The sequence below is a fragment of the Marmota marmota genome, unplaced genomic scaffold (assembly GCF_001458135.2).
Source record: "Marmota marmota marmota unplaced genomic scaffold, marMar, whole genome shotgun sequence".
In the NCBI taxonomy this organism is placed as follows: domain Eukaryota; kingdom Metazoa; phylum Chordata; class Mammalia; order Rodentia; family Sciuridae; genus Marmota; species Marmota marmota.
The window spans coordinates 79,223,303-79,244,393 of NW_026000026.1; the positions used below are offsets into that span (position 1 = coordinate 79,223,303).

At 37.3% G+C, this 21,091-nt stretch overlaps 1 protein-coding gene across 3 annotated transcripts in view; it reads right to left on the bottom strand.

Moving 5' to 3' along the window:
• The window catches only part of Htr4 (5-hydroxytryptamine receptor 4), a 178,670-nt gene that overhangs the window by 64,152 nt on the left and 93,427 nt on the right, over positions 1–21,091 (bottom strand). For all 3 annotated transcript variants that reach the window (XM_015477663.2, XM_048811762.1, XM_048811761.1), the window contains exon 5: positions 7,534–7,687. In XM_015477663.2, the coding sequence (XP_015333149.1) occupies positions 7,534–7,687 (154 nt within the window). The remainder of the gene's footprint in view (positions 1–7,533; positions 7,688–21,091) is intronic.

The window sequence follows — 21,091 nt, forward strand, 5'->3', positions numbered from 1 at the left end:
ACATCTTGTACATTTTTATTCATTTGCTCTTAAGTGTTTAAATTTTTATTCAATTATAAATGATACCATATTAAAATTCTTATCCTAAATTGCTGCTTGTATATGGAATTCTGTGAAGATCTTCTGGTGTATTGATTATGCATTCAGCAACTTGACTAAATGAGTTATTAACTAATAATTCATCTCTAGATTCTTGTCAGTTTTCTCCATGAATATGCACATGAGTATTAACTTTTCATTTCATTTTTCATGCTTTATTGAACTTCAAAGTATCTCTATTATAATTTTGAAAGAAAAAGTTGTAATTGTAGACACCCTTGTTTTATTTCCAGGTTTAGGGAGCAAACCTTCAGTATTTTACTACTGGGTATGACATTTTCTATATGAATTTTGACAGTTTAATTGAGGAAGTTCCCTTTTATTATTATGTTTAATGAGGTTTTAAATTTTTTAATCCTGGATGAATATTGTATTTTATCAATTCATTGTTAGCAGTAGTGAGATGGGTCCTGGGGATTTTCCCCCATTTCTTTTTAGTAGTCTAGTAAATTACATTAATTAATTACATTCCTTTATACTTGTCCTGGACACTGTAAGACACTAGATTTCTAAGACTGCAAGACTTTTCTCCCAACTGTGAACACGGATTGCTGACAGCTCTACCTCAGTAACCTTCTTTACTAATAGACCTTTACTGAAAGGAGCCTCTTTCAGTGTCCCTTCCCCTGCTTGGGGTCAGCCTACACCCATTGTGATTATATACATGAATAAAGACATGGAAAAAATGTGTGTGTACATACATCTAATATGTGTATATATAAAACACATATGCATATATATACATACATGATACACAAATATAAAATTTTATTAGTTTTGTACATACTTAGAACCTTGTTTTATAATGTATTATGTGACAGTATGTCTGCCTATTCGATTGATGACTTTAACATTATGAAATATCTCTATCTCAAGTAATGCTACTTACTTAAATTTTACCACAAACAGTAGGGCTATACCATACCTTTTATTAGTACTTGTATGGCATGTATTTTCTCATTATTTTATTTTCAACCTTTCTGTCACTTTACATGTAATGGGCATCTCTTCAAGTAGCATATGTATGTATTCTGTTTTGATTCAGTCTAAAAATTTTTATCTTTTAGCAGCTTTTCTTTGAAGAGTTTATTCATTAATATTTACTGTAATCACAGATTGACTTAGATTTCAGTCTACTCTCTTACTGCTTTATATTTATCTCTTGTGTTATTTTTGGAATAATCAATTTTTAAGATATCACCTTGATATTCCTCCCTCTATTAGGTTATGGTTATACATTCTTTCACTACTTTGTTTTAGATGTTACAACTTAATTCATTCTACGTAATACATTTACCATGTCCTTGCCGATGCAAAGATTGTAAGCTCCTTACTTCTATTTTCCTACCCAATTCCTGCCTTTTATAGTATTGTTTTCATGTATTTTAATTCTATGTATGCTTTTAAAAGTCACAAAACATTAATATTAGTGTTGTCTGAACTTTCAATATTCTTTTATCCTACCTACTTCTGCATTCTTTCCTGTTATGTGACATATTTGTCTATTTTTTAATTGTTGTTGTTTTATTTTTTGACTAAAAAATATTTTGCTGCTGAAAATTTCCCTGTTTTTGCTTGCTTGAAAATGTCTTTAGTTCATCTTAAGTTTTGAAGAGTACTCTCATTGGATATAGAATTCTATATTGCAAATTTTTTTCATCATTTTTAGATATCATTCCATTGCCTTCTCATTGCTATCATTTCATTGCAGGGTCAGCTGTAAGTCTTAACTTCCCTTTAAAATTAATTTATCTTTTTTCTTTAATTGCTTTGAGGTTTATTCTTTCATCTTCAGTTTTCAGCTTTGAAAATATGTATCTTTTAGATAGTTTTCTCTTTTTAAACTTAACCTACTGAGGTTTCATGAAAATTCTTGAATCTGTGACTGATGCTTTTTTGTCTGTTTAGAAAAAGTCTTAACCACTATTTTTTTGAATATTATTTCTGTTCTCTGTTCTTCTGGAGAATATCTGTGTGTGTGTGTGTGTGTGTGTGTGTGCGTGTGTGCATGTGACATAATTGTCTTTGATTTTTATCCACTTATCTCTATGTTCCTCAATCTGGAGGTTTCTACACACCTACACTCCAGTTTAGATTAGGTACATTCATCTGTGTTTTATCTACAATTAAAATCATCACTCTTCATTCACTGTATTTCTTAGTTCCAAAATTAATTTATATTTTCCTTTCTTCCTTCCTTCTGTCCTTTCTTTTTGCCTCTTTCTGTCTTTCTTGTAAATTCTAGTCTTCCAGTAAAGTTCTCCATATTTCTCCTTTTCTGTTTACCTATATTAACTGCAGTTACTGAAAGTTCTTATGTAATAACTCCATTATCAAGATTGCCTATGAAAATGTAATGTTGCTTTTTTTCTGTTCTTTGTTTTTGGTTCTTACTTTAGTAGTAGCAGATGATTCAAGAAAAAAAAATGTATACTAAAATTTCACATTTATATCTCTGAAGTTTTCACCTCTCTAGAACTTCAATCACTGAAATCTCAGGTAAATTGGCACCTTTAATCTCCAAAATATTCTCCCAGTTTAGAGAGACAACTATAAGCCCAAGGCTCTTGCTTTCTATTCAGCTTCTATCCTTCTATCTCCATATTCATGAATCAATAAAGACTTTTTTGATAAAATTTTCTTTTTCTATTTGGAATAATAGCTACTCAAGTCTTATTTGCCTTGGTTACTTTCCAATGCCTTCAAACAGTGTTTCATTTTATTGTAATATTTTAAAATTTGTTTTAATTAGTTATACATGACTGTAGAATGCATTTATGCATTTTAAAATATCATACATAGATGGGGTATAATTTCCCATTTTTCTGACAGTACATGTTGTAGAATCACATTGGTCATGCAGTCATATATGTAATAAGGTAGTAATGTCTGTTTCATTCTAGTATCCTTCTTATCTCCATATCCTCTCCTCCCTTCAACTCTCCTCTACTTAATCTAAGGTAATAATGTAGTGTCTTTTATTCAGTTTTATAGTTATGATAGTTTCCATTGTATGCAGGAACCTAATTCTCCTTTCTTAATTTTAATGTGTTATTAATTTGGCTTCCAAGAAATTTGTCTCTGTTTTCTTCCTTACTGTTTGTTCCTTTGAATACTCTTGTAAGGGTCTTTGTTTCTTAGAGGTAAATTTCACATGCAAAATAATAGCATCTTCCTATCACTCATCATTTTTTATTTAATTTTGTTTTAAATAAAATTTAACCCCTGACATATATTAGTTTCTCCTCACTAGATGTTAAGTGCCATAAGAGTTGAAATGTTTTTCACCACTGACTTTGCAGTTTTCTATAGAATATAGTCAGCATTCAATTACTATTGCCTGAATAGAAAAATGAGCGAATAGGGTATATATTGTGAACTTGGATTTCAAAGTCATGAGGTTTCCTTTTAAAAATGAATATTAACGTGTTGATTAGATAAAATTAACATGTAAAAATATTAGTATATTGCCTAAAATACTTAATAAATGTTAGTGATGAAAAATCAAATAATATTACTAAGTAGGGTCTAGGTTTAGGAACATAGTGGAGAAACAGTCTAAGTTATTAATATGTGAATTTTTAGGGGCTTTAAATTTTTAGGGAGCTTCTTTTACATTATGTAAATAACTGCATTGAGTTGGTGTGGTTGCTGACTTGTACAATTTGGGGATAAAGTAGAGATTCTATGACAAGTCTACCTTTAAAAGAACAGGTGAGTCAACTGAGCAAAGTAAGTCTTTGGAGTAGGTTCCTGCCCTGGGCATTCTCTCTATGTATGTGTGTGCAGATTTAAACATGTGAGTATACTTGTTCTTTATTAATGGATTACATATTTGTAAATTTACCTGCTCACTAAAATTTATTTGTAGTCTCCAAAGATCAATTCGTATGGTGTTTCATTTTCAGACACACTTGTGCACAGAACAATGTAGAATCTGAGTGCCTGATAGCCATGTTCCCAGTTGAAGTCAAACAGCAATGTTCTATCTTCTCATTCCACTTCTCAAGTGTTCTTTTTGTTCTTTACTGCCACATATTTTGCATTTTAATATGGGGTATTTTTGGTGATTTCTGTATTTATAATGGCCCTAAAGCTAAATTGCTGTCTAGTGTTCCCAAGTGCATGAATACTGTGATGTGAATTATTGAAAAACATGCATGCGTTAGGTAAACTTCATTCAGGCATGACTTATAGTGCCTTAGCCATCAGTTCAATGTTAATAAATCAACTATATGAATTAATTGGTGTCTTTAAATAAATATAAAGGGAAGATAAGGCTGAGTATTGATTGGTTGATGAAAATGTGACTTGCTGAAATCTAACCCTCTATTTCCCCTGGGAACAAAGATTTAGTACTTCCTAATTCAGTGTATGTAGTGACTTTATAAAATGTAATTACTATAAATAACAATGAGTTGTATATGTATTGGGATCTTTTAGCAGGTTCAATGTGCATATGAGTGGAGAGATATAAATATAAAGCATATTAATAGAAAATAGATGCCCCCTTAACTGATTAGGTGAAGTAAATAGGGGGTGCCTCTATCTCATTCCCATGAATGAAAAAACACTTCCCAAATTATTTCCCTTGGAACTTCCTCATAGGATAGTAAAAATGCTGATCCCTCACAAAAATTCCCCATGAACAAAAAGCATATGCTCCAAAGGTCTTCTCCACCAGGGAATAAATGTTGCAGAAAAATTAATAGCATAGACTCTGGAATGCAGTAAGCCTGGGCTCAGATATAGTCACCACCAATTCTTACCAGTGACTTTGGTTAATAACTTAACCTCACTGAGGCTCAATTTCCTGATCTATAAAACGAGGACAGTAATAGTGTCTACTTCATACTGTTGTTGTGACGCACAAGTGAGATTCCCAAGAATGGTGATTAACATGGGCTTTGATACACAGCACATATTCAGCTTTTGTTGGCTGCTATTGTTTTTATTACTGGAATAAAAATATTTTTTGGAAAATTGGATTTCATTTCTCCAAGAATGATAAAACTCAGTTTGACAGAACTGGATTGGGATACTAGAAAATACTCTCATGCTCTTCCTGTTTGAATCCTCTTTCTACTTCTCCACTTTCCTGCCTCTAGTATTTCTTTCAGAAGCCCAAGCACTCTGATTCTGACACACTACATGAAAATCCTGGTCCAGGCCTTGATATGGGTGTATTTTCATGGACAAAGAAAAAGGCAGGACTAGGAGCTAAGAATGGGGTAGAGAGAGGCAGGGGCAGTTCCCTCTCCCATGGGTCCTGTGGAGCTGGAGCTCACCCTCAATCTGTCCTCTCTATTCCCCATCCTTCATTAAAAGGAATCCCAAAACTGATTTGAAATTGATTGCCTGAAAACTTCCTGAGGAAATAGATATCCCTGCTGATGAATACTATGGATTTTGATTTTCATTAGGATTTTGGTGCATCAGAGACGCTGGCCTCTTAAAGAGCATCTAGACACAGTGAGATGGTTCATTTTGTGTGTCAACTTGACTGGTCACAGAGTACCTAGACATTTGGTAAAATATTATTCTGGCTATGAGGATATTTTTGGCTGAGATTTCCATTTGAAACGGTTGACTGATTAAAGCAGATAGTCCTCCCCGACATGAAGCCTCATACAATCCGATGCAATTTGTTGAAGGCCCAAATACAACAGAAAGGCTGAATAAGAGGAACCTCCTGCTACCTTATTGCTTTCACGCTGGGACATATTTTTTTTTCCTGCCTTAGATCTTGAACTGAAGCATTGGCTTTCCTGGGTCACCAACTTGCTAACTATGGATCTTGAGACTTGTCAACCTCCATAACCACATGAGCAAATTCTTTATCATAAATCTCTTTCTGTGTTTCTCTCTACTGTTTCTGTCTATTTACACACACACACACACACACACACACACACACACAATTGATTCTGTTTCTATGATAAATCCATAAACAAGGGCTGGGAAATGCCTGGCACACAGGTCACATGTCCTCCTATACCTGGCAAACACTATTTCCCACTGAGAACAGTGATGGAGCTGGGCTCAGGTTTAAGTGCTCTCAATTTCTGCCCCAAGGCTCTCTTCATTTCCTGGCAGCCTCCATCCAGATGAAATATCCTCTTCAGGTCAGTGGAGGCCATATAGACTCTCAATGTGAAGTGGGACAAAGACTTTTCTGAACATATGACAAACCCAGGGATCTGACTGCTAAGCCTTGAATTTCTGTTCCACTAGTTGCAATTTGTGCAGCATCGAGAGGGCTACTTAACCTTGTAAGCCTAGGTTTTGTTATCCATAAGAGGAGAAAAAATTATACTATTTCCAAAACAATGCTGTTAGGATTATATGTAAAGTAGTGTGCTGTTTAGCATATAGCAAGGTTAAAGAAAAGATTATTCATGATATTGTTACAGTGCTAAGGCATTTGGCATGGTGGCACATGCCTATAATTCCAGCTGCTTGGGAGGCTGAGGCAGGAGGATTGCACGTCTGAGGGCAGCCTTGACAATTTAGTGAGATCTTGTCTCAAAAACTGGGACAAGAATGGGATCCTAATTAGAATAAGTTACACTCCATGTATGTATAATATGTCAAAATACACCCTATTGTAATGTATTTCTAAAAAGAACAAATTTTTTTTAAAAAAAAGGCAGGGAGGATGTAGCTTAATGGTAGAGTACCTGGGAATCAATTCTCAATACCAAAAATAAATAAATAAATAAATCTCCTGAATAAAGTTTACCTAACACACGCATATTTTCCTATAATTCACATCACAGTGCTCATGCCCTTGGAAACACTAGCCAGCACTTTAGCACTATGCTTTAGGGTTGTTATAAATACAGGTATCACCAAAAATACCCCCTATGAAAATTCAACAGTGACCACCATGATCAAGTTGTGCAGTAGAAGACAGAGATTGTGCTCCACCAACATATCAAGGAAAAGTTGGAATTTATAGCCAAGAAGCATGGTGGGTGAGAATCAGTGGATGGAAAAATCACTAAGAGGAAATATCAGTGGTAAAGGAGATCCTAATTAAACCAACATAACAGGATTCTTCCTGAAGCCAGGCCAGGGTGATCACATGTCACTTATGGATGATGGAGGATAAAGGACCTGACCAGTATTGAGGGCAGAGGATTCTGGCTAAGTCAACTTAACAAGATTCTTGCTAAAACAGCAATGTAAAGATGGATATGAAGACTAAAATTGGAGGACTAGTTGTGAAGAAAATTCAGAAGACCATGACTAAAGTTGAGTCCAGGAGACTCTGTCAGTAAGCATTCAAAAATGTTAGCTTTTAAACAAACTGTCCTTGAGGCTACTGTCAGATTCTTCCTTTGAGCATTCACCCAGCTTAGTATTATTTATTGAAAATTCCAAGCAAACTTTATCAGATGGTAAACCTGCGGGGTTTGTGTGGATACTCACCAAATCAACTATGCCAATGTTATTCCAGCCTTGCATTATAGGGAGGAAAGAGATAAACATGGGGATGACCCAGCAGCCTCCCAGCATTAATGCGATGCGCAGAGGGGTCATCTTGTTCCTGTAAACCAAAGGCTGGCAGCAGATGGCATAATACCTGGGGAGACAATGGAGGGGATGGGGCCATGGGCAAGGGAAGGAGTAGGGAGAAGAATAGATGAGAGAAGAGGGGACAGAGGGAGGGGAAGAGAGGGGTGTAGAGAAGGGGAAATAGTAGACGAGAAGAATTGGAGACAGAAGCAAAGAATAAAAATAGGAAAGAAAGAAAGAAAGAAAGAAAGAAAGAAAGAAAGGAAGGAAGGAAGGAAGGAAGGAAGGAAGGAAGGAGAATAATGGGAGATAAAGGAAAGAGCAGACAGTACAGGAAGGGAAAAAGGGAGGAGAAAAAGGAGAAAAGAACAGAGGAAATAAAATAAGCAATTATGTGATAATATATGTTAACATATGGCCAATGTTCATAAAAATATACTTTAGATCTCATCTGAGAACGGTCACCTGGAGTGGCTCCACATCCCACTTGATCACCCATTATCTGGAGATGTCTGACACATCTGAGGGTCTTCTCAGTTTCAGGCACAGTTTCAAAGATACCTTCATGCCTGGGCATTTAGGAGCTTCTGCCCAGCCATCTGGGCTGCAAGTCCAGGCATCGTAGCTTCTCTGGTTACAATTTGAGGGACCCAGGCTTTGTCCTATGTCAAATTTGTTCCCTTCCTTTTTTTAAATTTTTTTTTTGTATTTGTTCTAATTAGTTGTACATGACAGCAGAATGCATTTCTAGTCTTTGTACACAAATGGAGCACAACTTTTCATTTCTCTGGTTGTGCATGACGTAGAGTCGCACCATATGTGCAGTCATACGTGTACCTAGGGTAATGATGTTCAACTCATTCCACCATCTTTCCCGTCCCCATGCCCTTCCCCTCCTCGCCCTTTCCTTTGCCCATTTTCCCCACACACCCTCCCCTATTACGGATCAGCATCCACTTATCAGAGAAAACATTCAACCTTTGGGTTTTTTGTTTTGTTTTGTTGAGTACTGGGAATTAAACTCAGGGGCAGTAGACCACTGAGCCACATCCCCAGCCCTATTTTGTATTTTATTTGGAGACAGTGTCTTACTGAGTTGCTTAGCATCTTGCTGTTTCTGAGGCTGGCTTTGAACTCACTATCCTCCTGCCTTGGCCTCCCAAGCCACTGGGATTACAGGTATGTGCTACCATACCTGACACGGCCTTTGGGGTTTTAGGGATTGACTTACTTTGCTTAGCATGATATTCTCCAACTCCATCCATTCACCTGCCATAATTTTATTCTCTTTTAAAAAAATTTTTTTTAGTTGTATACAAACCTTTATTTTGTTTATTTATTTTTATGTGGTGTTTAGGATCAAACCCAGGGCCTAGCGCATGCCAGGCGAGTGCTCTACCGCTGAATAATATTCCATGGTTTCTTTATCCATTCATCTATTGAAGGGCATCTAGGTTGCTTCCACAGTTTAGTTATTGTTCCCTTCTTCTTATCACCTGCCTGCACTGAGGAGGTATTCTATGTCTGCATTCTTTAAATGTGGTCCAGGGATTCCTCTCTATTCTCCCTTCCTCACCCTGCATCAGAATTCACCTGAGGAGGCCTTTTTTAAATGCAGAGCTCAAGAGTCTTCTGAATCAGAGCCTGTTGGAGCCACCTGGAGTCTGCATGTGACCACAGGAGTCATTGCTGTTGTTTGCTAAGTATGTTCTATGTCTTTCTTAGGGGCACATACACTTCCTGGCCTTAAGTTGGGGGAACCAAGTGACTGGTTTGGGCCCATGAGTCATGAACAGAATTCACATGCATTACTTCTGGGACAGCCAATCTAATTGTTTCTCTGATGCCAAGAATGTAAAATTCCAAATATTGTCTCCTCCATCATTTTCTACATATTGATTGAGAACCCCTATCCTCCTGGGACTCACTGCTCACCCTTTATTGATTCCACGTCCTCTCTACAGCACTTTTTTCCTACTTCCAGGTACAGGTGGAATCTGCTTCACAAAGAGCCCTCTTCTCTGTCTCCCAGATATTATGCCCCTACATGATATTTCACCCTGAGAGACCACCCCTTCTATGCCCAGGCATGGTAAGGAATTTGCCAACATGCACAAGACTATGGTAGATCAACTACTTCTCTTTGGAAGAGTCGTAAAATAAGTACAAAAAGACAGGCTAGAGATGAAGCCTTTTATGAAAGATTTTTGTACTATTTAATAATAAGCCACCCCCACATGCCCCTAATCTTATGCAGTTCACTTTGTTAATTTTTCCCGCCTCTTCTTTTTTTTAATTCAAAGCATAACTAATATAACAATGGATATATTCTTTGAAGAGGTGGTGGTAGGATGGGTGGGGAGAGAGGGTGGATTAGAAAGAGCCCAGAGTTTGAGAGGAGAGCTGGATCTTTCTGGAGCTGGGAAGGACAAAGTCTATCCTTCCCTCTAGGGTCTCAAGGAGCTGCTGACTATATCCTGCAGGAAGCGTTGCCTGGCCAGCACACCATGTGGGGTGTGCTGATTGGGACCAGAGAACCTGAACAACGGGGAAAAGAATGGGAGAGGGGCTTGTTCAGGAGCTCAGGTTTTCTATTGCAAAACTGACATGGTCACAAAATAGAATTAAAGACCATTTGGTAATGGAAAGAATCACGATGAGCTAGAATTCCCTCCATATTTTTATTATAAGAAAGGCAAATATAGCTGGGTAGCTGACTTTTCTAAATGGTGACATTAACAGTCATTAGAGGTTTATTATTAACATAGAATTAATGACAGATTTAGAATAGATAAAAAAGATGCCTTTTTTTTTTTTTGTAAATTTGCCCCTTGCCTCATTTCCTGCTTGGGGTGGGGGTGGGGTCTACTTAATATTCTTTCTCTTTGCTCTTAGTAATAGTATCTCAAATCCTTTAGGAATTAACTCTTTTCTTTTGCAGTATTACTGGGAATAATAATGGGATTCTGACTTTTCTACCTAAGGAGCAACCCAATCAGACCATCTTCTGGGACTCAGTGTCATGGAGATGACAAAGATGGGAAGCCAGTGTTGTGGCCACATTCCACAGCAGCCTCTGGGCAGGACTGGGGATTAGCTCCTGCCCATTGGACCTTTGGGCAGCTATGGTCCTGCTTCTTCTCAGGCTCTCATTCTTTTCTCCTTTCATCAATTAAATAAACAATTTCATATCTTACCCATAAATTCCATTTTGCTTAAACTGGTGTTATGGATTGAATTGTGTTCTCCCTGCCTCAAAAAAACATGTTGAAGTCTCAACCTTCAGTACCTTGCAATGTGACCTTATTTGGAGCTAGAATCCTTACAGAGGATGTCAAAAAAAGGTCATTCGGGTAAGCCCTGATCAAATTCCACTGACACTGTCATAGAAGGAAAAATTTGGACATGAACACTGTTATACACAGAAGGAAGATAGCCCTGTGAAGGAAGAAGACCAGAGTGATGCGGAGTGATACATCAACAACTCAAGAGATATCAAATGTGGATGCTAGAAGTTAGGAAGAAATAAGGAAGAGTCCTCCCCTAAAGTTTTCAGAGGGAACATGGCCTTGGTGCAACTTCACTGCAGACTTCAAGGCCCTAGAACTGTGAGAGATAATGGATTTCTGTTATTTTAAACCATCAGTTTTGTTGACCCTTGTTATGACAACTTTCACAAACACCATTGTTGAAAGACAGTCTGTTGCTTGCAACCCCAGGCCCTGCCTCATACAGAGGAGTGCGGATGGCTTTGGATGCCAGATATGTCCTTCATATCTTCAAACAAGTTCTTGTTTCATTCAAGACACTTCCAGATGATAGCTTAGGTTATCCTTCAACTACCACTCCAAAGAAGCAACAGAGGAATAAATGAAGAACAGGTGCCTTTTTTGTTGTTGTGTTATTTATGACCTTTGAGGTTTGAAACCAGGTACCAAGATACTGAGAAAAGAGCAGACTTGAGAAATTGTGGCTGAACCTCCAATGTCACAAAGACTCAAAACTTCAAGAAAAAGATTAAATTAAATATCTTGCAAGAAAGTAAGTGGGTTTGGGGAAGATATCTTACTTGAGGAGATTATTTTGATTTCAAAGGATGTTCACATTTACAAGGAATTTACAGAAGAGAACTTTAGAAGATATGATTATACTGGTGCTCATAACATTTTTATGAAAGCCTTTTCTTTTAAAAAAGAAAATTTTATAGTTGTAGATGGACAGCATGCCTTTATTTTGTGTTTATTTTTATGTGGTGCTGAGGACCGAACCCAGTGCCTTACATGTACAAAACAAGCACTCTGTCACTGAGCTACAGCCTCAGCCCATGAAAGACGTTTCTAAGTCTAGCTTGGCCAAGGTTATTGCCGATTCCTGTGGCATGATAAACATTCCATGAACAATGAGATCTCTCAGTATTCTGCTAAGTTGTTCTGTTCCAATTTGCATTATCTACATTACTAGGAGCTGTTGCTACAGAGAAATAGGAAGTGGTGATATGTTTTCTTTTCAATTCAACTTTGAGAGGCATGCTATGGATATAGAGTTCAGTTTACCAATCCCCTATACATTTATACATGCAATCATTTCTCTGGACAATGAATGCCTGCAATAAAGTTGCCTAGAGAGTTCCTTCCATAGGGAACTCAGGTGAGATACAGAACAGAAGTGTCCATTCACCCAGACAGTTTAGGAAATTATTCTTGCATGATCTGGGGTAGGTTGACAAAAAAAATGGAAAAATCCTTTATCTCTGTCTTTAAAAATCAGCAATGATTAAAAGGGAGACAAGAATCTTATTTAAATTTAAATTAGGTTGGTCAAATTATGATTGCTATAAAAGGATATACACAGAAAAAAATATGCAATCATGTCTAGATACATTTTACTTGAATTTTTCTCTACATCTTCATCCTATTTCTCTTACAATAAATATGATTTTTAGGGCATGGCATATAAAATATTAGGCTTTTATCTGAAGCTCAAATTATACATCCACTTAAATGTTCAAGATTTTTACCAAAGCTTTGACACCTTTGAGACAGCAATGTTAAATAAGCCACTTCATATCCTCTCAATATTTTTCCTCATATCTTTCCTATCTTTGCTTTCAAGCAAAGGATCTAGAAAAGGTTCACTTGAGAACTGGAATTAAGTATGTGAACACGAACACCACTGGATAAAATAATTTATAAAAACCGAGTCTTAGTATTAGCTGACTAAGGGAGCTTCCTTAAAGTACTAATATTTACTGACAGAACAAGGTCTAGATAGAAATTGAATAATATTTTTTATTCATTGTGTTTGCTTTTTAATTTCTATATTTGGCTTGCATTGACCTTGTTATTAACAATACAAACAAAAAAGTTCCATCATGAACTTCCCCTGCAATACACACACACCACAACTAGACAGAAGTTGCTAGTCAAATTTGCAAGGTTTGGGAGGTCAGCCAAAGCACACTGGCTGAGTTAATAAATCATAGCTACTACTGATTTCTTTACCAAAGCCTCTACTATTGTCTTATTCAATCCTCATAATTCCTTTTGAGGGAGGTACTGTAATTGCATCCATTTCACAGATGAGGAAATGGAAATAGAAGGGTCAGGAATGTTTCCAAGATCTCAGAAGTAAGAAGAGTCAATCTGGCTCTGGGCCCAGGCAGTCTGCCTCAAGGACCAGAACAAAACCTCTGTCACCTCATTCCTCTGTCTCTCCCAAATCCTCAAGAGATTTAATTATTGAAAAAGTTACTCTAAAAATAACACAAACAAAAAAATCAGGACTTAAAGGATGCTCAGAATTATGAAATACCAAATTCTACAAATATGAAGGGTATATCCAAGCTTGCGTAAATTGGCTAGAGACTGGGAATTCACCAAGTCCTATCACAGTATACTCTAAACTTTAGGTGTCTTGAAGTTAAGAAAATTACCTCTAATATCGACTTTATGTAACTTCCAATTTACCCTCTGGTTTAATTTAAAATTTCTATCTGTAACTATTTTTCTACATGTTTGTCTTAAAGCCATCTGAAGAGAACGTTTACATTCCTCTAAAGTCTTACTCTCTGCTGGTAAAAATATTCCTAGTTGCTTTCAACTAAAGTATTTTGCTTATCAGGAGATATTTGGCAATCTATGGAAACAGTTTTCTGTTATCACAACTGGGAAGTAGATACCACTGGTACCCAGTGGGTAGAGCTCAGGGATATATTACTAAATAGTCCATACTGCACAAGGAAGTTCCCCATCACAAAGAATTATCTGGTCTATAGGTCAGTAGGGCTGGGATTGAGAATTGAGAATCACTGATTTAGATGAGGTGATTTTCACATTAGTAAACATTCCATATCCTTTCTGTTCTATAACATATCATTATCTCTTAAGAGTGGGGGACACAGCCACATCAATGTTTATAGCAGCACAATTCACAATAGCTAAACTGTGGAGCCAACCTAGATGCCCTTCTGTGGATGAATGAATAAAAAATGTGGCATATATACACAATGGAATTTTACTCAGCATTAAAAGAGAACAAAATCATGGCATTTGCAGGTAAATGTTTTTTTGCAGGTGTTGGAGAAGATAATGCTAAGTGAAGTTAGCCAATCCCAAAAAAAAAAAAAAACAAATGCCAAATGTTTTCTCTGATATATAAGGAGGCTGACTCATAGTAGGGTAAGGAGGGGGAGCATGGGAGGAATAGATGAATTTTAGATAGGGAAGAGGGGTGGGAGGGAAAGGGAGGGGCAGGGGATTAGCAAGGATGGTGGAATGTGATGGACATCATTATCCAAAGTACATGTACGAAGACTTGAATTGGGTGTCATATAAACAGAGATATGAAAAATTGTGGTATATATGTGTATTAAGAATTATAATGCAAAAAAACAAAATACATGTATAAAGGCATGAACATACTTTATATATAGATATGAAAAATTGTGCTCTATATGTGTAATAAGAATTGTAAAAAAATTTTAATTTTTTAAAAAAATTAAAAAATAAAGGAAGAACAACAAAAAAAGGAGTGGGGTGCCATAAGAGGAGCACAATACTCTGGGGAATCCTACAGAGAAGATTACAAGATCGCCTTCCACCATACACCATACCATCACAACTTTTTTTTTTGGGGGGGGCGTCTGGGTACTGGGGATTGAACTGAGAGGCACTTAACCACTGAGCCATATCCCCAGCCTTTATTATTTTTTTTTCTTTTTGAGACAGGGTCTCAGTAAGTTGCTGAAGTTGTCTTCAAACTCATGATCTAGAGATAGAACAGGTCACGTCTACATAGCTACATGTCTTTTAAATTGCATTTTTAGAGACTTGAAAACAATGGTAGAGGAGAAAGTGAAATCCAGGTGCTATAGGCAGCAGAAAGGCCTGGATAATAAAATTATATATATGATATAATTTACATATGATATATATATGATGTAATATGCACATAAAAAATTTAACAAATATAAGCTGTGTGTGTATCTATATAGTGTATATATTTATATATATGTATATATCTCTCTATATAGATATATATATATACACATACACACACATACTCATATGTCCACATACTATATAAACAGAGTATAAGTGAGCTGGATCATAGGGGTTTTAAGGCATTAAACCTAAACAGGCTGGGCAGGTCTTGGAGCAGAGGCTCTCAAAGCTTCTTGTGTATCAGAATCATTTGGAGGGTTTGTTGAAATACAGATTGCTCATAAGTCTGGAGCAAGGTTCAAGAATTTGCACTTCTGATGTGCTCCCAGGTAAGGCTTCTGCTGGTGGATTGGGGACAATACTCCAAAGCCCACTATCTTAGTAGTTTTGAATGCTAGGTTAGAAGGAGTTAAAAATATTATTTGAACTAGAAAATGTCCATCTCAATCAACACTACTGTCTGTCAAAATTAGCTGAATTACGACAAATTCTCAAGAAAATATTGATTTGCAGGCTAGATGGACAGTGTTGAGCAGGTAAAGCAATTATTGCATCTCAGAACATATTAATTCATAAGGTCCATTCACCATGGGACATTTTCCATTCTTCTTTAACTAAAAAACTTTTATGAAGTAGTAAAATGAATATTCAAATGACAGGTAAGGTTCCAGATGGCCAGGATTTACTAAACTGTAGCAAGGTTATTTACAAAGTAATTTCTTATGCAAAACATTTCAAAGTATTGCTTGTAAAACTTCATTAAAATCCCTGTTGTACATCAGCTACCAGCTTCCCCAACTATAGCCATGTGCAAATGTGTGATCAAATTGCTTTTAAATGTCTCTGGGGACACAATTTACTTTGACAACTCTTAGAAGACAGCTGAGTATTTTAAGCTCTATACTAATCCATTCTCTGCTATTCCTACAATTAAAGAAAATTCTACCTCCTCACTTCCTGCCCTCCCAACTACAGGAAAAGACAGAAGAAGCAAGGAGAACAACTTGGTATCCTATACTTTCAGAACTGTCAGTGATCTCAGCAGTCAACTTTGTGTCTTTGCAATTGGGAACTAACTATATCTTTACTTAACTACTTATTAACTCTGTGGTCAGACACTTAACCTCTCGAAGATACATTATCATCTATAAGTGGGGAGAACTATTCCTACCTTGTTGATTCACTTAGCGAGCGAATTGATCAAATTATAGTTGAAAACACAGGAAGCTCCTAGCACATAGGGCTTGCTCACTCTCCCTCCACACAGATATTTGCACATACACATGTAACAAATACATATTTATTTCATAAATATTATAAATTGCATTTTTAAATTATATTCCAAAATACATTTTGGAACTAGGATCTCCACACTATCTAACAAATACAATTGATGTTACTTGGTTTAACATCTCTCCCAATAGTGGACTCTAAGGAAAAAAGGTGAATTGAGTTGAAGGTGAAGTGCTATGAGCAGAGGAGTTGCTTGTGTAGGATATGAAAGGCATACACGGTTGTTAAGTCTCTAAGTTTGGAGGTTGATGTTACAACCCAGCAGGGGTTGGCAGGTCAGATATCGCCGGGGTAATGGTGGGATTCACTGGCTGGACATCAGTTCTCCCTCCAGGCAATAGCCCAGCATGTTTCATGGCAGATCTGACTCCAGATGAAGAAACTGGCCTTTCTGCTCTTGGTATTTGCTTTTATTATATTTTCGTTTTTTTTTTTTTTCATTTCCCTCTGAGGAGGTAGAAAATAGAGAAAAGCAGCAGTAGGTTTAAGAGAGAACTAAAGGCCTCTTCCTGTGGTCCCCAGGCTTGGCAAGCTGTCAGTAGGGGCACTCACCAGGAGCCAGGGACAGGAAGGGGGCTGAGAATGTATCCAAGGGCAGAGGCAGAACCTTGGGTTCTAGGATGGAAAAACCATAGGGTTGGGGAGACAGGAGGAGAGTCACTTTGTTAGAGATCTGGAGTATGTGAGATGGGGTATTTGCAGGAATCTCAATCCCCTGTGCAATCTGCAGATTTAATGTTGACCGTGTCCTTTCTCTTAAATATTCTTCTGGACATTCATGATAAGAGAACTTGCAAGAGGAGTGTCAGCTGCTAGGAAAGGTGTCTTCTTGAACTACTAAAGGAAAAGGGATAATCTGCCACAAATATCTGAAAACATCTTGGCAGGGGTTTACCTAGGTTAATGATGTATATTTTGTAACCTATGAACTGATTAATCTGCCAGCAAATACGGACTGATTATCCCAATAATTCTCCCAGACTGAGTTCAGTGGTATCATGCCCTGGAAAACCCTTTCTGGCCCTGAAAGCAGTGACTGTTCCCAATCTCTGCCCTGTTTTAGTGGAGGACCTTGTCTGTGACACTGCATTTCTTTAATTGTATTGCAATTGCTCATTTTATTCTCTGATGCTACAGCTACTACCACTCCTGCACACATACCACCAACTTATTGAGGGCACACTATGAGGCAGGAAATATCTTCTACCACTTAGTGTGCCTTAGAATTTCACAGATTAGGAAATTCCTGCAATGACTCTGCAACGCAGTTCTCAACACGCTTATTTCAAACATGTGGAAACAGAGGATCAGAGAGTTTAATACATTTGTTCAAGTTCATACAACCAGGATATGGTAGAAATGGGCCTTAAAACACAACTTCCAAAGTCCCTGTACTTCTAATACTGAGAAGTGGGACAAGGCCAGAGGATAACAATTCCATCTAGGAGGAGGAGAGATGTTATGCAATGCCTAAGGATTTTTTTTTTCCTGAAGACACAGGAAAAAGGCGTATTTAAGAATAAACCTGGAAGATCAGATAATATTCAGAAATAATAATGAAAAAGCTTTTTGTGGTAATTCAGAAATAGGGAAAAGGAATAAAAACAAGGAAGATGTATCTAAAAGTTATTTATGGAAATATAGCAGCTATTTGGCATCGGTGTGATCATGGTGGACAAGTAAAAGATGACCTCAAAGAATTGCATTTAAATGACAAAACGATGACTAATAGATGCAGTTTGATGCACAAAGTGGAAGAGGATATTAATTTACAGTGGAAATTTTCACTTTGAGCATTGGATTTGAGAGAACAGGAAGATGCTTAAGGCAAGATGTTTAACAGGCAGGTAGAGATAAGACCTTGGAGACCAATGTAAGGCAAAATTGAAGGAGAGACCAAGAGCAAAGTACAGTTGAAAAATAAGATGGGTGAGCTCTCTAAAGGAAAGAGAGGAGATTCCCAGGGCTGGAAGACTTAATACTCAGCTGTGAGGCAAGAGCCATCATAGCAGTCTCTAAGAATCTGCATTTGGAAAGGAAAGCAATAATGTAGCAATATTTGTGGCTAATGTTAGTTGAAGGGCTAATAAATGCTATGCACTGGTCTATTTGCTCTGCATACCCTCATTTATTTATTCCTCACAAAGTTGTGTGTGGGGGGGATACTACAAATGAATACAATTTTACAGATTAGGTGGAACCCTGAAAATTTAAGTAATATTCCCAAGATTATACCTCTGGTCAAACTAGGATGGAATCTAGGCAGTCTAGCACCCCAAGCTTTCTTCTCAACCACTTTCCTTATTAAAAATATAGAAAAACTAATATTAGAGTCATATCAAACAAGTACAAGACATACCTCGGAGCCTTCTACACACTCAGACAAACATTCTGGGAACATCCATTGTGTGCCTGTAATAGAACACAGCAGTGGATGAGATGGGCCAACTCCCAAGGAGCTCATACTCTGGGGTGAGACAGGCAAAGGAACCGATAACAAAACTGAGATGCTCTGCTTATATTCAATGCTCTGAGGGTGCTCAGTTGGAGAAAAGACAGGTCCTTGAGAGTGGAGCCGTTCAGTCATTGTAGAAGGTGACACATCTTATCTGAGTAACTGATTTAGGGTGATGTTCACCGGGAAAAGAAAAGGGACTCAAGGCACAGAGTTATGAAGAGACATAACTTAGGGGAAGATAATAGCTCATTCATGGATGGGAGGTGAGGTAGGAAAAGCAAACTGAGGACATATTGGGAAAAACACTGAAAACCAAGCTAAGAATTTAGCCTTTAGTTCATAAGGTATCACTGAAAAAGCTTCTGGATCTTTTCACATGCTGCTTCCTCTAACAATCCCTCTCCTGCCCCTTCCCTTACAGGTACCTACATCATCCACAGATCCCAGCTTCAGTATCACATCCTCAGGAGCCTTCCCTGCTGTGGAGACAGTATGCTCCAGCTTTTTTGACTTATTCTATTTCAATGATCAGTAATTTTACTGTAATTACCTATTTCCTATTTCTGCATTCTTCGCTAGACTAAAAGCTCTGCGGCTCAGAGCTTTTTTTTAATCATTCACCACTATATTTGCAGTGCCCAGAAGTGCTCCTAGCAATTAGTAAGCATTCCATAAATATTTGATGAAATGAATATAAAAATACCAGTTCAGATCCTCTGGCCTGAAATTCAATCCAACAAATACTACTATTACATACAAAGCATGAACCTGCCTGCAAAGAATGTGTGAGGAAAAGAAACCTTTAATATGCTTTTCTTGCAGAAATATACTCAATTCTATTGGGAAAACAAACGTCATTGTGTGATATGAGTTCACCATGACTGACACTTCATTTATACATTACAAAATTGAGCTATACTCCAGGGAGAACATTAAGAAATGTAGACACACTTACATCTAGCACAGGATAAAATATGCAACCTTGGAGTCACAATCAGGCATTTTATATGTAAACCTGTTTTCAAAGAAAATCTGTGACTGAAGAACCTGGTGGAGGATTTTGCAGATAAAGCACATCAAGTTTCTGTACTGCCCAGAGAGTGATGATTCGGTTGAACATATCACAAAGAAAATCTTGCAATGCTTACACAGAACAGCATCCTCAATGAAGAAAAGTATTTTTTTTTAAAGGCAATTTCATTTGATTCTAAATATAGGACAAAGTGCAGCATGTTCAAAGACAGAGAATCAGAATGGTTAAGTCTGAAAAACATAGCACATAGCACATGAGGCCAGTGGAAAGATGGAGGGGTATTTGGTCTAATGTAGAGCAAACCTGGGGATGGCACATCTCTGTCTTTTTTGTGGAGACGCCAGAAAAAAAGTTCTCTTGAACTTCACTCACCTAACAGAAGCTGACATCTGCTCTTCCTGTCTGCCCAACAACCCTCTTTCTTGTGGGAACTGTCAATCTTCCAAGTCATGTGCTTCTGTACAGCTGAAAGTCATGGTGCCTCACCTCTGCCTAGTAATCAGAATGTGTCATCCCAACACCATGGTGACTGGCTAAAAATGGCAGGTGTGACTCAAGCAAAGCCAACCAAAGTTCTTCCCTGAGAAACAGCATTTAGGTTTCTTGTCCTACGCATTTATGTGTTGAGAATGGTTTTGGACATGTTCCCTAAGCTATTTGCTTTCCTGGTGGAAGAATCCAGCTTGAAAATGAATCCAACAGAAATCAGAGCTGGGAAACAGAATGGGGACAAAGAGGACAGATAAAAAGAGTGAAGATATAGATATAAGGAAGCAGAGAGGAAGACAGAGAAGGCAAGATGGAGACACAGAGTAGGAGGAGACAGAGTGAAATCTGTTGACATTGCTTCCTTCTTTATAGATAGCCATGTCTGCCAGATTTTTCAGTTGAGTGAACCAATCAATTTAGTTCCAGTCACTTGTTGCTGAAAAGAGGCCTTACTGATAGGCTATCTGATAAGCACGTTGGTAAGGACACTCTCTTCACACAATTCATTGGCATATATCCAAGAGAAAGTCCTTTTTAAAAACTTACTTAAAACATAAACTTGAAATATACTCACATAACAAGTCCACTTACTGCACATGACGTGCTACAATTTACAGTGGTCACTTCAGGGCATGCAGCTGTGGAGGTGAGGGGGGAGAACTGGGGACATTTTATGTTCTTGTAAACCTAAGATATCTTTACACATGTTATGCTCAGGTGTCATTTTGAGTTAAGATTTTTTTTTAATGTGACTAT